Source organism: Trichechus manatus, unplaced genomic scaffold (genome assembly GCF_000243295.1).
Source record: "Trichechus manatus latirostris isolate Lorelei unplaced genomic scaffold, TriManLat1.0 scaffold00120, whole genome shotgun sequence".
Classification (NCBI taxonomy): Eukaryota; Metazoa; Chordata; class Mammalia; order Sirenia; family Trichechidae; genus Trichechus; species Trichechus manatus.
In genome coordinates, this window is record NW_004444056.1 from 5,274,654 (window position 1) to 5,291,105 (window position 16,452).

General features: G+C 46.2%; 1 protein-coding gene across 1 annotated transcript; it reads left to right on the forward strand.

Moving 5' to 3' along the window:
- Positions 1 to 102: 102 nt before the first annotated feature.
- Positions 103 to 11,468, forward strand: NXNL2 (nucleoredoxin like 2). The gene is made up of 2 exons (XM_004384229.2): positions 103 to 448; positions 10,713 to 11,468. The coding sequence occupies exons 1-2, from the start codon at positions 147 to 149 to the stop codon at positions 10,879 to 10,881; spliced, it is 471 nt and encodes a 156-aa protein (XP_004384286.1). The 5' UTR covers positions 103 to 146; the 3' UTR covers positions 10,882 to 11,468.
- The last annotated feature ends 4,984 nt before the right edge of the window (positions 11,469 to 16,452 follow it).

A 16,452-nucleotide genomic window follows, 5' to 3' on the forward strand; every position in this document is an offset into this window, starting at 1 on the left:
CGGGGCGGGCTGGGCTCGCCTTAGATGCGGCATCTAGGGTAGCCAGCGTCGGTGAGTGTCCACGTGCAAACGCCCCTGCCCGGCGGGAAGCCGAGACCGCAGTCCGGGGGTGGGTCGCGCGCAGGTAGCCGTCCCGGTGCCGCGCCATGGTGGACGTGCTGGGCGGCCGGCTTCTGGTGACCTGCGACGGCGCGGCGGTGGAGGCCGAGGCGGCGCTGCAGAACAAGGTGGTGGCGCTGTATTTCGCAGCCGGCCGGTGCGCGCCGAGCCGCGACTTCACGCCGCTGCTCTGCGACTTCTACACGGAGCTGGTGGACGAGGCGCAGCCGCCCGCGCCCTTCGAGGTGGTCTTCGTGTCGGCCGACGGCAGCGAGGAGGAGATGCGGGACTTCATGCACGAGCTGCACGGCGCCTGGCTGGCGCTGCCCTTCCACGACCCGTTCCGGCTGTGAGTGTCTCCTCCCCTCGCGTCAGTGGCGCGTCGAGATTCCGACCACCCGCCTCCGCTCGGGTCTCGTCTCCTGGGAATCACAGTTAGTTCTTGTTTCAGCTTCCTTTCCGAATCTGGGAGGACCTCCTGGTTCTAACACTGCAGCCAGGCTCAGCAGCCCCAGCAGGGCTTGCTGATCGCCGTCCCAGCGCAGTTTCTGCCTCAGAGCGTTTGAGGCTGCCGAGAATTTCCGTTTCTAACCAGCTCCCAGAGAGGAAACGCTGCGGTCCGCGGACCGCACTCTGAGAACCGCCGCGCCAGGCAGCCGCAGGAGGACTGTCTGCACAGCCCGCCCCCTGTGTGGCCCAGCTTCCACCTCCCTTGTGGCGTCTCGGGGGGTAGGGGGTGTGAGAGGTACATGGAAAAGACATACGCGGCCTTGATGAGAATTGCGGCAGGTGGTTGATAAGGTAGGGTTGACTGTAATATGCCAACCCTGGTGGGTGGATACGATGTGATGTGCTCAGAGGAATGATAAAGACTCCAGAGCTAAAGGAACTCAGGTGCTGGGCCACATTTATGGTTCCTTTTTTATTGGCAGTGTTGGAGAAACCTAAAACTTTAAGGCACTCAGGATTTCTAGCAAGGGGTTAACTTGAACTGTTCGGAGTAAGGCAAAGAAGGGGGAGTGGGAGGGGCGGGCAGAAGGAGATATGATTGTTCTCAGAAAATATGTGCCAAGAAAGTGTGTCAAGATTGTTTCTGGAAACAATGTGCAGACTGTTCTAAGTAAGTATGTGATAAAGATTGACTGATACAAATTACCTGTTTCTCTACAGACTATAAAAACCCTCCTTTGCCTAGCTTCTGTGGAGCACTTTGGTTTTTTTTTTACGCAGTGCTGTCCAGCTATAGCTGTTTTTTTCCTCAATAAAACTGTTTTGCTTTTACTCCCCACAGAGTAATGTTTTGTTTGTGCTATGACAGCATTGCTTGGAATTTTAAAACTATAAAGGCTGTTCTTGCTTTTAGAAGGAGATCTGGTGGTGCAGTGGTTAAGAGCTGTGGCTGCTAACCAAAAGGTCGGCAGTTGGAATCCACCAGCCCCTCCTTAGATACCCTATGGGGCAGTTCTACTCTGTCCTATAGGGTATTTGCGAGTCAGAATCCACTTGACGGCAACAGGTTTGGGTTTTTTTTTTCGTTTGCTTTTAGAAATGTTGAAAGAACCAGCCTCCTGGTCTCATGCAGGGGCAGATGTTAGAGGAGACAAAAACCCCGGGCTCTGAAGGATCTTGGTCTGGCCCTTGCTTTCAAAAAGATGGTGCTGTTGCGAGACCCACACTTTTTTGCTGAGTTCCAGAGTTTCTGAGTGAACTGGAAGTTGATCTTGGTGCTGCTTCACCCGGCTGTAATCTGGGACTTCAGAGGGAGGCTAGCAGGATTGGGAAGGATTTCAGGGAGGGATTTGCAGCCTCAGCAGAGAGGGAGTATGGCACAGGCACTGACTGTGGGGCACAGTGGCTTCCCCTGTGAAATGTGATGTAAGACACATTAGGCTTAAACAGCAGTTTAAAAAGTGACTTCTATACGTTTGTCTCCTCCTATCTTCACCTCACCTGGTGAAGGTCAGATACTATTATCCCAGGCGTCCTATTAGTAGATGTAGGACATGGATTTCTGTTCTCTGGGGATTATTACTGTGTTTTGGCGTTACCCCCAAATTAAAAACAAACAACAAAAAACAGTTGCCGTTGAGTTGATTCCAACTTGTGGTGACTCCGTGTGTGTCAGAGTAGAACTGTGCTCCATAGCATTTTCATGGTTGATTCTTTAGAAGTAGATCGCTGGGCCTTTTTTTCTGAGGCCTCTCTGGGTGAACTCAAACCTCCAAACTTTCAGTTAGCATCTGAGCATGTTAATTGTCTGTACCACCCAGGAACTCCCCAAAATAAATGATCATAAAATGACATTCCTTGTGGAAAATTGAAATGGAAGCTAACTTTGGACAAGAGATGGTTGATGGCTCAGTGGTAGGATGCCCTCCGTGTGGGAAACCCGAGTTCTATTCCCAGCTGATGAACCTCACGTGCAGCCACCACTCATCTGTCAAAGGAGGCTTGCATGTTACTATGATGCTAAACAGGTTCAGTGGAGCTTCTAAGATAGACTAGGAAGAAAGGCCTGGCGATCTACTTCTGAAAATTAGCAGTGAAAACCCTATGAATTACAATGGTCCGATCCACAACTGATCATGGGGATGGCGCAGGACCGGGCAGCATTTCTTTCCATCGTGCGTCGGGTTGTCATGAGCCAGGGGCTGACTCAACGTCAGCAACAGCAAGAACTTTGGAAAATTCCGTAAGTGCGTAGTTCACTGGAAGAAGTCAGTATTCTCCCAAACACGTGCTTTTCAGTGACGTATGAGGTCTAGGCAGGAAGCTGCTCAGCCTTTGCTCTGGAATGAGCCGGCTTCCTGGAGGCCTCTTAGCCCTTTGGGAGAATGGCATGAAAAACAAAACAAAACCAAGTCGATTCCAACTCACAGCGACTGTGTAGGGACAGGGTAGAACTGCCCCATAGGGTTTCCAAGGCTGTAATCTTTACAGAAGGAGACTGCCACATCTTTCTCCTGTGGAGCAGCTGGTGGGTTTGAACTGCTGACCTTTCTGTTAGCAGCCTAGCACTTAACCACTGCACCACCAGGGCTTCTTGGGAGGGTGGCAGATGGTTGTTAATAAACCAGGACTGTGAAAGTTTGTGTTTATAATAAATCTAAATGAGGGGTTATTTACTTTTCAAAAGGGTTTACTATAGAATCACCTTAAATGGTACTTTTCAAAATACAATTTGATTTGCTGCCACTCAAGTTATACATAGTTTTTGAAAGAACATGTTTAATTTTGAAAGTGAGACAGTGACCGTGCTAGTAGTTGGGTGCGGAGCTCAGGCCCTGGGACAGACCCCAGCTTTGTAATTTACCCGCGGCGTGACTGTGACAAGAGGCAAATTATTTTATGACCGAAAATAATGATAGCCCCGAGGCTTACGAACCCACACTCTGCACCTCTGACCCCATTTTACAGATGTGCCCAGGAGGTGCAGAGTCCAGTTCTCAGCTCCAGAACCCCTCTCTCTGGCCCATTCCTCTCGGAGAGCACGGTGAGCATCAGATGATAGAAGGCCTCGGCACGCACGTCTCTCTCAGGGCTTTGTGGAGCTCCCTGATGCTTCCTCTGATTATCTGGTTGTAGCCTCTGAGCTCCCCTGGCCGCCAGCTGGAGTCAGCTAAGCAGCTCAGGGCACCCCATCTTCAGGTCTTCACCTGGGTGGCAGGGCAGCAGCTCACAGTTGGGTTTTCTTTTCTTGAACTTGGTTCTCTGTGTTCCTCTGCCCTTTTTCCAGCTGAAGTTTGTAAACCCTGCTGCTGCTATTTGCAAAGCAGGAAATGGGGCATTCTGTGGAAATTCTTGGAGCTTTGTCTTAAATTCGGTTTATCCCAGCCTGGATTGATGGAATCAGATCATGAGTGAAATGAAAATAGCACCACCAGGAATAACTAAAAGCTGTACGGTGCTTCCAGGTGGTGTTTTATCAAGTTTTCAGTGTGCACAAAACGCAGTACATTGTGCTTGGTGCTGTGGAAAGATGGGGCCCAGAGCAGTGAGGCCAGCTTCAGGGCTGCACTTGTGTAGTGCCCAGTAGGGAGGAGCCCCAGAAGCACAAACCTGTCATAGCCGTCCACTGGGGAGCTGCCTGAGTCAAGGGAGGAGGAGAAGAGAAGAGGCCTCCACAGAGATCACCACTTCTCCCCCCGCGGTGTTACCACACGCACCGGCAGGAAGAAACAATGCCTGGAACCTCTCACATGGGTCCTCAGAGTTGTGTAGATTTTCGTTTTCCAGCGCCCTCCGCAGACAAAACCCAGTGGCAGTGCCATCCTTCAGCTCAGAGAGGCAGATTTTTACTTCTGGTTTCTAAACGGTGTGTGAGCACTGGGCCGGGACATCAGCCCGTTCCCGCCCTGGTGCCCTTGTGCACTGGTGCAAAGCACCTCGAGCCGTGCGAGGGCGTGCCTTCCCACACCTTTGGCGAGGGGAAGCAGTGAAGACAGCTTCTTACGTCTGGGCTGGAGGTGTTCTCACACATGGTTCTGTCACTCCTCCGTTACCCTTCCCTTTGTTGCTGGGTTTATGGATCAAACTCACTTTCTCTCAAAGAATAGTAGCAACTTCTAGATTTACCAGCATGAATTCCTGCCATATGCAGGACAGGACCAATGGTGATTTTGTAAATGAGCGATTGTCCCTTAACAACGCTTGTATACTCTCCTCTGGAGAGAGGCCAACCCCAGGGAGAACGTGTGCTGGGCCTCCCTCACCTCCCTCTCCTCGCTCTCCTCGCTCTCACCACTGCCTCCCCAGGCCTGGCCAGGTGCTGGCACCTAAACCCAGGCTGACAAATTCGGATTTGGTGGAAAATAAAACTGGCCAAGGTTTGATTTCTTGGGTAGAGTATGGCTCAGTCAGAGCCACCGACTGCATTGTGTAGTCAGTGCTTGCGCCAGACCTGTTGCAGTGGAGTCGAAAGGAGTCTCCGATCTGTCTTTCCACGCAGCCTCTCTGGGGCCCCACCCCTTGTCTGTTTCCAGGGCTCTCCCAATTCTCCTCCTCCCCGCAGGCACCAGGCTGCTGATTCTGTTTCCCTCACGTTCTTCCCTGTCTTTTCCACTCATTGCTGCTTCCCTCATTTAGGCCTGGACCGCTGGAATATTCTAACTGGTCTCCCGGACCTTGGTGTTCCCGTCTAATCTACCCTCTGTTCTCCCCCCTGGCTTATCTTTGACAAGCACAGATCGGGTCCTGTGCTCCTTACTCCAGCTCTTGCATCATTTCCTGTTCCCGACAGGCTGAGCCCTGCCCTGACCTAGTCCTTTAGCGGTGGGCCCACACTCACTTCCTGCCCCAGTCTCCTGTTGTACCCCTACCCTTTCCCGCCTTGTCTTCTGGCTAGATTGGACAACCTGATGTTGCAGAATATTTTGTCTTCCTACCTCCACAGGTTTAACACATGCTGTAGCCCTACCCCACCCCCCAAAAAAACCAACCCTCGACAGGCCTCCCCTTCTCTACCTGGAAGACTTCTCTGCTCCCCAGTATGTGTGTGGACACTGTAAGGCACAGAGGGCATTTCTGACCCTGCCCTTCATGGCTCATATCTGCCCCTGGTTGGTAGCCCTCAAAGTTGCAAGCCAGACATTGCTCAGTGCTTGGCACCTACAGCAAGTGAGCAAAATAAAGTGTTTTGGAAAGATTTGCTTGCTAACAGTCTGCTGGACAGATGAGATGGGAGAAGCCTGGAGTCAGGTTGCCGTGGCAACCAGAAGCACAGTTACGCCAGGGACAGGGAGGAGGCCTTGTTCTGTGAAGGGCAGTAGCTGGTTTTACAGCACCACCAAGAACAAGGAGGAACTGGGGTCTCATATTTTCCCGAGATGGTTAAAATGCTCTTGAGTTATCACGGGTTCATTCTGCCTGACAACACTCTCCCTTTCAAAGGACTTTCTATTCTCCCCGGACACAGTTTATCAACCCACAGGGAAATGACTTCACGGGCAGGCGGTGGTTATTCGCCCCTCCCACGTGGTTCCAAGGCTACATTTCTCGCCAGGCCATGAGCACCAGGGGAAGGATTTGCGTGCTGGCACTGGTGACTCTGAAGATAAGCTGGAGAAGCCATTTCAAACCTCCTCTGCTCAAACCCCGGCTTGCTTCGCATCCCCCGGTTGGTCAGAGCTTGATTTAACATTGCAAGTGAATAAAACAACAGCAGCTCGAAGCAGTGCAAACACTAAAGGTTATTGGCTTGTCTGAAATATCCAGTGGTCAGGAGCTGACCTGGCGGGAGGCTGGAGGCCACCGAGGATGCAGTTCTGCAGCTCTGCCTTCTGCCGTGTTTGGGTCAGAAGCAGGCTGCGCCCGGTGGCTGCCTGGCACATGCACAATCTCTCCTCAGGGTGACAGAATGGCTGCTGTGTCTTGGACTGCACATCTTCACACCACCCTCTTTCCCATCACACAGCCAGTGCTCCACAGGGTGTCACGGCTCTGAGTCAGCTAGTTACCCATTCCTGTACTAGTCAGTGTAGCCAAGGGGCAAGGGATAGGCTGGAACTGGGGGTTCCAGAACAGCCAACGCTTATTGAGCTCTTACTATGTGCCATGCCCCATCCTTAGCTAAAGTGTACATGTATTAATCATTTAATACTAATAACAACCCCAGAAATAATAATCCTGTTATTCCCCCGGTGCAGCTGGGAGATCCGAGGTACAGGGAGGTTAACTAGCTTGTCAAGGCCACAGCAAACAAGGGAGGAGGGTTGGTTTCTGAGGGAGGGAGGTGGATGCTGAGCAGCAAGCCACAGACCTCTAACTGCCCACATCACTGAGGGAGAAGAAGCTGCCGGGGCGCTGTCTTCAGCTTCCCCTCACCACCTGCTCCCTCCTCCCTCCTCCGGTGTCACTGGAGGGGCTGCAGGAAATCCTAGGGGTACGCCAGCAGGCTGGACAAACTTGAGTGCACGTTGATCCGTCTGGGGGCTGGTTAAAACCCCATCACTGGCCCCACCCCCCAGAGTTTCTGATTCAGGGTCAGGGGTGGAAAGAATCTGCATTTCTGATGAGTTCCCAGGTGATGCTGCTGGACTGGAGATCCCACACTGAGAACGCTGCTCTGGACAGTGCTGCTCGAAGGCTGGTCTGTGGAACCCCTCAGGAATGCAGGTTCTCAGGCTCCACCCAGACCTGCTGAGCCAGAGACTGGAGGTGGGCTTCGGAGTCTGTGTTTGAACAAGCCTCCAGGTGATGCTGATCTCATCACACTGGCCTGAAGCTCTCCAGTGACTCCTTGTGGACTGCCTGGGATGACAAAGTCTCGCTTGATCTGACCCTGGTCGGACTGTCTGCTCCCTTTTCTGAAACATGGTGGGTGCTTTCATCCCCCACCCCCCCATCCCACTGCCCAAAATAAAGTCATCAAAATAACCAAATTTGCCAAAACTGTCAGGCAAAGAGTTTAAATTAGGCTGTTGGCCGTTTCACTGCAAACTTGGCACAAGTTGCTGTTGGGTTGTTCCTCTTCTTCATATTTTTGTCTTAGGCCTTCCAGAGTTCAAGTTTCAGGCACTGTGTGGAACTTTTAAAACAACAGAGAAGGACATCCCCCCCGCCCCTTAATCTGGCGCACTGCCTTAGTTCCTAGGCCTGTGGCGGGCTTTATCCAGTGAAGACTTGTGCATTGACCTTCAGACGCTGTCCACGGCGAGGGTGGTTGTGCTGTGTTTGTGAAAGGATCAGCATGTCCATTACACCTGCAGTTTTACCTGGATTTGCAGCTACTCTGTTTCTGTGGTTTTGGTTTGTCAGTTACTCAAAGTTTCGGCAGAGTGCTCTCTATTTATGTCTGTGATTAGTCCCCCCCCCCTTTTTTTTTTTTTTACAATAGATGCGAGTTTTGCTACCACATGGTGTGTGCATCTTTTTCTTCCACCTCTCCTTGTTCTTCCTTGTAGAAGTAGTTGGACCTGGTATGGAACGGCTTCCCGAGCAGCTGGAGTGGAGGCTGTGTGTGTTCCTCCTTGGGAATGGGCCTTTCCTTGTAGCTGTTGTGTGTCCTGGGGAAGGCAACAGCCCTCACGCACCTGCATCCCTTAGAAAAAGAAACCAAACCGAACCCGTTGCTGTCGAGTCGACTCCGACTCGTAGCGGCCCTATAGACAGAGTAGAACTGCCCCATAGGGTTTCCAAGAAGTGACTGGTGGTTAACAGTCAAGCTCTGTGCCACCAGGGCTCCTAAAACCAAATCCATCGAGCCAATTCCGACTCATAGTGACCCTGTAAGACAGTGTCCCTGGGTGGCATAAATGGTTAAGTGCTGACTACTATCCAAACAGTTGGCAGTTCGAACCCACCCAGAGGCGGCTTCAAAGAAAGGCCTGGTGATCTACTTCCTAAACACCAGCCATTGAAAATCTTAGGGAGCACAGTTCGACTCCACGGCACCTGGAACGGAAGTGTATGTTTGGCCAAATCTGCTTGATTCCTGACATTATTGTGTTCATCTTTCCTTCTTGATCAATGTTAGTAGGAATTTTTAAAAATATAGTATTTGGAGATGAAGTTCGCATCACGTAAAATGAAGCATTTTAGAGGGGACGGCTCAGCAGCACCAGCACACCCACAGTGTGCAGACAGCACACCACCTAGTTTAGGTAGAGATTTGTTCCTTTCGGTTTTCCTAAGAACCAGATTTGGTTTTATTGCTCACCCTGTGTTGATTTTTGTTGGGTCATTTCCTGTTTCAGCAATTTCTATTCTCAATTTTATTTTGCCTTCTTTCTGCTGTCCTTGTGTTTACTCCATAATTAGTTTTCTGTCTTCTCAAATTAATTAATCAACTTCTCTATAGACAGTCCTTTTGGTTTTGGAAAAATGTGTTTAAGGCTGTAACTTCCTAAGCGTGTTTAATGGTGTCTTCAGCTTGGGATTTGTAGTGTATCCCATATTGTTCCATTTTAAATGTTTTGTAACCTGCGTTGCTATTTCATGTGTAACACAGGAGTTATTTAGTTTTTAAACTAGTTCTTAACAAATATTTTTATTAGTTTCTTAATTCCATTATATTATGGTCTGATTAAGTGTTCTGTGTAGTACTGACCCTTTGAAACTTATTAAGACTCTTTTTGAAGAGAGTTTTTGAAACTGTTTCATAGATTTAAAAAAAAATTATTTTTGTTGCGGAGAATATACACAGCAGAACATACACCGATTCAACAGTTTCTGCATGTACAGTTCAGTGACAGTGATTACATTCTTCCAGTTGTGCAACAGTCTCACCCTCCTTTTCTGGGTTGTTCCTCCCCCGTTCACATAAACTCACTGCCCCCCAAGTTTCCTATCTAATCTTTCCAGTTGCTGTTGTCAGTTGTTTCAAAGATTGGTGAAAACAATGTCTGTTTCTGTCTTTGTTGAGCTTAGGGTACTGTGCATTTTTTCCTGCTTGAGTTAATGCTTTGTCTTTGATCCGGGTGCCAGAAAGCAGTGGGAAGACCTTGATGGAGGTCCCACGAGGAGATTTTGGTAATAGAAGCATCTCAGATGCCTTTTTCCTTTATGCAGGTTCACAATCCTGAGAGCAGCAGATAAAGGAAATCAGATTACAATTCATGGGAAGCCTTTGCAGCCTGGCTCTCGTAAATGGGAAAGGGAATTTTCACTCAGCTGTCCTGTCTTGTGGGAAGTAATCTCTGTGAAGGTTACAGAGAGAATTGCACAAGGAAGAAAGCAAATGAACCTTTTCCTAAATGAATACAAGTAAATTTGTAAAAAAAAAAAAAAAAAGGCTACTCATGGGGTTACAGATGACAGCAAATGTAATTACAAATGTTTCATCCATAGTAATGTTAATTGGAGCATCACTGAATTTGTAGAATGGAAAGCTTAATAAGGCTTTGGGTTCATTTATAACTCATGGGATTCCAGCTTTTACCGTTATATGAGGCTAAGTTATTTTAGCCTCTCGATATGTAGAAAAGGATATAAATTAGTGTGTCTACTTGTGGGTTTAGAACTGCACTGTCCAGTATGGTAGTCACTGGCCACATGTGGCTACTAAAATTAAAATTAATATTAACCAAAGTTAAAAATTCAGTTCCTCAGTCACACTAGTCACACTCCACATGCTCAGTAGCCGTGTGCGGCTGTGGCTACTGTATTGACAAGCACAGATACAGAACTTTCCCATCATTGCATAGTTTTCTTGGACAACCCTGACTTAGAAACCATGTAGCAACAAGAAGCAAAGAGACACAAAAGGAATCCACTAGCAACTTAGGGGAGTACCTGGGTGGTACAAATGGTTAACACGCTTGGCTGCTAACTGAAAGGTTGGCAGTTCGAGTCCATCCACAGGTGCCTCTAAAGAAAGGCCTGGTGATCTACTTCTGAAAAATCAGCCATTGAAAGCCCTATGGAGCACAGTTCTCCTCTGACACACATGGGGTCGCCATGAGTTGGAATCAGCTTGACAACACTGGTCGTGCTGGTGGTAGCAACATAGGAGGGAGAGCTGGCAGTGGGCTGTGTTTAAAGGCTTTGCGGTGGTTTCATTGTAGGTTGGTTGTGTCACCAGGACAAGTGAGAATCCCTTCTGTTGGTGTGTGTGTGGTGTTGACCCACCCCTGTCTGAAGTATTAACCCTTTGGTATTCTCTCTCTCTTCCCCAGTGAACTGAAGAAGAGGTATAACATCACAGCCATCCCCAAGCTCGTGATTGTGAAGCAAAGTGGAGAGGTCATCACTGACAAAGGACGGAAGCAGATCCGGGAGCATGGGCTCCCCTGCTTCCGAAACTGGGTCGAAGTGGCTGACATCTTTCAGAATTTCTCTGGTTGAATTTGGCGGGATCTCAGAGGACCAGGGCCGGCACTTGTCACACCATTTCTACAGTCAAACACGCAGGAGAACGAGAAGATTGTGCTTAGTTTCCTTTCTCTAGTGGTACTATTTTATTGAATTTCAGATTATAAGCACTTAACTGTGGCAGAAAGTAAATGGTGCTCAGGGCAAACACCCTCCCGCTTTGTGCAGGATATTAGTTTTTCCATATGAGTGAAAGGAGAGACCCTGGTCTGTTCACATGGAGCTATTGAAAATCTATGCAAAACATTTATTTGTACAGGTTTTTTCAGGTAAAATAATATATGATACATTTTTCTGGTGATAAACTTATTTTAATAATATACTTTTACAACTCTATTTCTTAATAAAGTGTGTAGAGTCTATATGCTTTAATAAACAAACCTATTTCTATGTCGTGCAGCCCTGATTTCCTTCTTTCTCAGTCTCAACTGAGTGCCAGTTGTAGGAAAATGAATCACTAGATAAATACCATGGTTAAACAGCTTTTTTAATTTTTTATTTCTCAATAGTGGTAGTTTTTAATTATGTATCTTTTTGGATTTTTCTTGTCTTTGCTTTCATTCCTCACACTTATTTTTAATAGCATCCTAAGATTCTAGAAAGAAATGAAATTTTCAAGGCTATGTATCCATGTCTTCAAGATCCAATCTAAAATTTCCTGAAAGATGATAATTGGTTGAAATAAACAAGAGCCCATACATAGTCTTTGCTAATCATAAGAGGTAGGATTGTCAGAGGTTTCGGTTACCAAGCTTCCCTGGGCATTCTTTTTTTTTTTTTTGTAGAATAATATTCATAGCAGCCTTATTAATAGCCTAAAACTGGAAATAGCCCAGGTGTCCATCAAAAGGAGTCCAGACAAACGGTGGCGATCCAGACAATGGAATACTACACAGCAACGAAAAAGAATAAGCAATTTTATATACAACATGAAAAATTCTCAAAAACATCATGATAAGTGAAAGAAGAATATATTACTACATTGTATGAAGTTCTAGAACGTGCAAAACTAACCTATGGTAAAAACAACACCCAGAACATCAATTACCTCTGGGGATTCCCTGTCCGTTCTTACTGGTTCTCCTGCCACATGGACACCATTCTCCACGTGTGCTCTTGCCCAACATCATTTGAAGGTTAGATTTGTGAAAACACTGGACACCCACAATTCCCATATGCAGACACTGTAGGCTTGTTCTGAGTCCCTCAGTTGGGTATTTGGAGAAAAGCTGTAAGCGCTAGGATGCGGGAGTCCCAGCTCTGCACACATGAGGCCCTGGAACAGGGTGCCTTTCAGGAGTGATGGCGTCCATTGGGCAGCCTCAGTAAACCCTTGACGCAATGTGCTGAGTAGGTGTGTTGAGACATACGTTGAGTATATGTTGGCTTCATTAGGGACTGAAGGACTGGGAAATCACATTTACCTTCCCCACCTCCTACTTGATCAGCTAACTTCTTCCACTGGTAATTAAAGCCCAGCAACATTGGGGTACTATTGGGTGACTAAAGACGTATTTGGTTAGGCCTGGTGATCTACTTCTGAAAAATCAGCCATTGAAAGCCCTATGGAGCACAGTTCTCCTCTGACACACATGGGGTCGCCATGAGTTGGAATCAGCTTGACAACACTGGTCGTGCTGGTGGTAGCAACGTAGGAGGGAGAGCTGGCAGTGGGCTGTGTTTAAAGGCTTTGCGGTGGTTTCATTGTAGGTTGGTTGTGTGAATGGAGGGAAGTGTCATGGGTGGAGGCCACCCCACAGTGTACTGACCCTGCAGGGCGAAAGCTCAGTGCCCAGGCTTCATGAGCTGAGGTTGGTCAGCTATGGGTTGTTTAAAACATTATTATCACCTGAAGGTGTTATCTTTAGCATCGTAACATCCCTAACAATTTACTTAGTGTCAGACAGAGTAAATCTAGTCTTCTATCAGAGAGCTGTATCATTTGTTGCTATTTATACAAGTGCCTTCTACCACTTGTATTACAAAAGCAAAACATGATCATTGTGGTAAAATACAGAGAAACAAGAGGGAAAAAACCCTGTCATCTGGAGGTAAAACCACTGTCAATGTACTGTATTTTTACACAAACAATGCTTGTCTTTTATGTTTTTCGCCCACCATGCCCGCCTCATCCTCTCTCCCGCCCCACCGTGAGGTATTTTCGTAAGCACACTATGCTAATTTTTTTTTTTTACAGCAACATGTTGAATTCCTCTGTCTTGTATACTATTTCTTTTTCTTGGTTGACTCCCTTGTTTTGTTGGAATACATCCTCTAATAGTTTTCTGAGAAGTGATGTATGAGAGGTAAAACTTTTTGAGATCTCACATATCTGAAATGCCTTTTCTACATCATAAACCAAAACAAACCAGTTGCCATCAAGTCAGTTCTGACTCATGGTGGCCCTGTGTTGCAGAGTAGAACTGCTCCACAGGATTTTCAATGGCTGTCACCTTTTGGAAGTAGATTGCCAGACCTTTCTTATGAGGCACCTATGGTTGGATATGAACCATTAACCTTTCTGTTAGTAGCCGAGTGCTTAAATGTTTGGCCACCCAGGGACTTTTTCTTTTAAATAATATTTTATTGTGTTTTTGGTGAAATTTTACACAGCAAATTAGGTTCCCAATTAAAAATTTCTACACAGATTGTTCAGTGACATTAGTTACATTTTTCACAATGTGCCAACATTCTCATTAATTTTCTTCTGGTTGTTCCATTTCCAGTAATCTAGTTTCCCTGCTCCCTTACCTTCTCATCTTTGCTTTAGAGTAATTGTCAACCATTTGACCTCATATAAACGATTTTTTAAAGGAATGCAGTACTCATGGGTGATATTCTTTATTTTATGAGCCAATGTTATTTAGCTCAAGGGTGACCTCGGGATAGTTTTGGTTCAAGGTTTAAAAGGTATTCAGGGGGACAGTCTCAGGGAGTCCTCTCGTCTCGACTGGTCCAGTAAGTCTGAACTTTTTAAGAATATGAGCTCTGTTCCACGTTTTTCTCCTATCGGGATCCATCTTTTGTGGCCCTGATCAGTATGATCATTAGTGGTAGCAGGGTACTATCTAGTTCTTCTGGTCTCATGGTAGATGAGGCCATGGTTCGTGTAGACAGTCCTTGTCATAGTTATCTAGTGCTGCTGTAACAGAAATGCTACAAGTGGATGGCTTTAACAAATAGAAATTTATTCTCTCAGTCTAGGAGGATAGAAGTCTGAATTTCAGCATGCCTGCTCCAGGGAGAGGCTTTGTCTCTCTGTCAGCTCTGGGGGACAGTCCTTGTCATCAGTCTTCTCTGGTCTAGGAGCTTCTCCATGCAGAAACCCTAAGTCCAAAGGATGCACTCTGCTCCTGGATCTTCTTGCATAGTGGTAATGAGGTCCCCTCCCCTCTCTGCTCAATTCTGTCTTTTATATCTCAAAAGAGATTGACTCAAGATGCAACCTAATCCTATAGATTGAGTGCTGCCTGCTCAACATAACTGACTCTAATCCTGCCTCATTAACATCATAGAGGTTAGGATTTATAACACATAGGCTAATCACATCACATGTCAAAATGGTAGACAATGACACAATACTGGGAATCATGGTCTAGCCATTAACGCATATTTTTGGGGGACACAATTCAATCCATAACAGTCCTGTAGACTAGTTTCTTCTCTAAGTCTTTGGTTTCTTTCTCTTTCGCTCCAGATGAGTAGAGGCTAATAGTTGTAACTTAGATGGCTGCTAAAAAGCTTTTAAGATCCCAGACACTAGTCACCAAACTAGGATGTAGAAGATAAACTTTATGAACTATGTTATGCCAATTGACCGAGTTGCTCCGATTTCAAGAAAACCAATCTGAAAGTGTTTGGTTATGTCTATAAAGTATCTGTAACTGTGCCCCCTGTGTGGTTTATTATATATATGAATACATATGCATGCACACACAGACATGTATATACACATACATATAAATACATGTATCTGTGCACACATATATACACACATAAATACCCATACACTTATATTCATTTATATATACGTATCTAATCGTATACACATCTTTTGGTTGTTACTGGTGTTGTTGCAAAATTATGTTTGTCATATCCTTTACCAAAAATATCTTTTTCTCTTGTGTACTTCTTAGTGACATCACTTACCTTGGTCCAGCTGTGCACACTTCTCCCACATTTGGTGTTTCCTTTCCCATCACCAAAAATAACAAGTGTCTACTATCTTGGGAGTGAGTCCCCCTTCCCCCCCATCCCTGGTAACCACCAATGAATGTTGGGCTCTGTATGTACACTACCCAGGGAATTCTACATCATACTTAATGGATACTTGGTGTTATGGGTTAAATTGTGTCCCCCAAAAATGTGTGTCAACTTGACTAAGCCATGATCCCCAGTACTGTGTGGTTGTCCACCATTTTGTCATCTGATATGATTTTCCTACGTGTCATAAATCCTACCTCTATGATGTTAATGAGGCAGGATTAGAGTCAGTTATGTTAATGAGGCAGGACTCAATCTACAAGACTAGATTGTATTTTGAGTCGATCTCTTTTGAGGTATAAAAGAGAGAAGTGAGCAGAGAGACAGGGGACCTCACACCACCAAGAAAATAGTGCCAGGAGCAAAGTGCCTCCTTTGGACCCTGATTCCCTGCACCAGAAGCTCCTAGACCAGTGTAAGACTGATGACAAGGACCTTTCCCCAGAGCCAACAGACAGAGAAAACCTTCCCCTGGAGCTGGCATCCTGACTTTGGACATCTAGCCTCCTGGACTGTGAGAGAATAAATTTCTCTTTGTTAAAGCCATCCTTTTGTGGTGTTTCTGTTATAGCAACACTAGATAATTAAGACACTTGGCTAGGTATAGAATTCTAGGTTGGAAGTATTTTTTTCTTCAGTAATTTGAAGGCATTGCTCCATAGTTATCTTGTTTCTTTGTTACAGTTGAGACATCTGACTCCAGTGTGATCCAAGGATCTTTTGTATGTGGCCTGTTTCTTCTCTCCCAAAACTCCTTAGATCTTCCCTTTGCCTTGTGTTTCTGCACGTTCAAGATGATATGCCCTCATGAGCCTCTCTTTTCACCCCTAGTGTCCGGCCCTTGTGACCCTTTCAACCTGGAAACATGACTTTCACTCCTGGGAAATGTTCAGAATTATTTTGTTTATTTTCTTTCTTCTGTTTTCTTTTTCTGCAGTTCCTAGTATTTGGATGTTAGAATTCCTAGACTAGATTGGTCCTCCAGTTTTCTTATATTTTTCTGTTCTATTTTCCATTTTGTTTTGTTTTGGGGGAGATTGCCTCAAATTTATCTTCTAGCCCTTTTATCTGCTATCATGATTTTATTATAAGAGAGTTCTTTGTTTTCTGTTTTTTTTTCTCTTTCTCCTTCTTTCTTCATGGTCCCCGTTTCCTCCCTCCCCCCCACCCTTTCCTCTTTTCTCTTAGCATTCTGTTATAGTTCCAGAAAAGCAACATCTTCTCATTTTTTTTTTTTTAAAAAAAAAAGCCTTCTTCCCATCTCTGCTTCTTTGACATCTG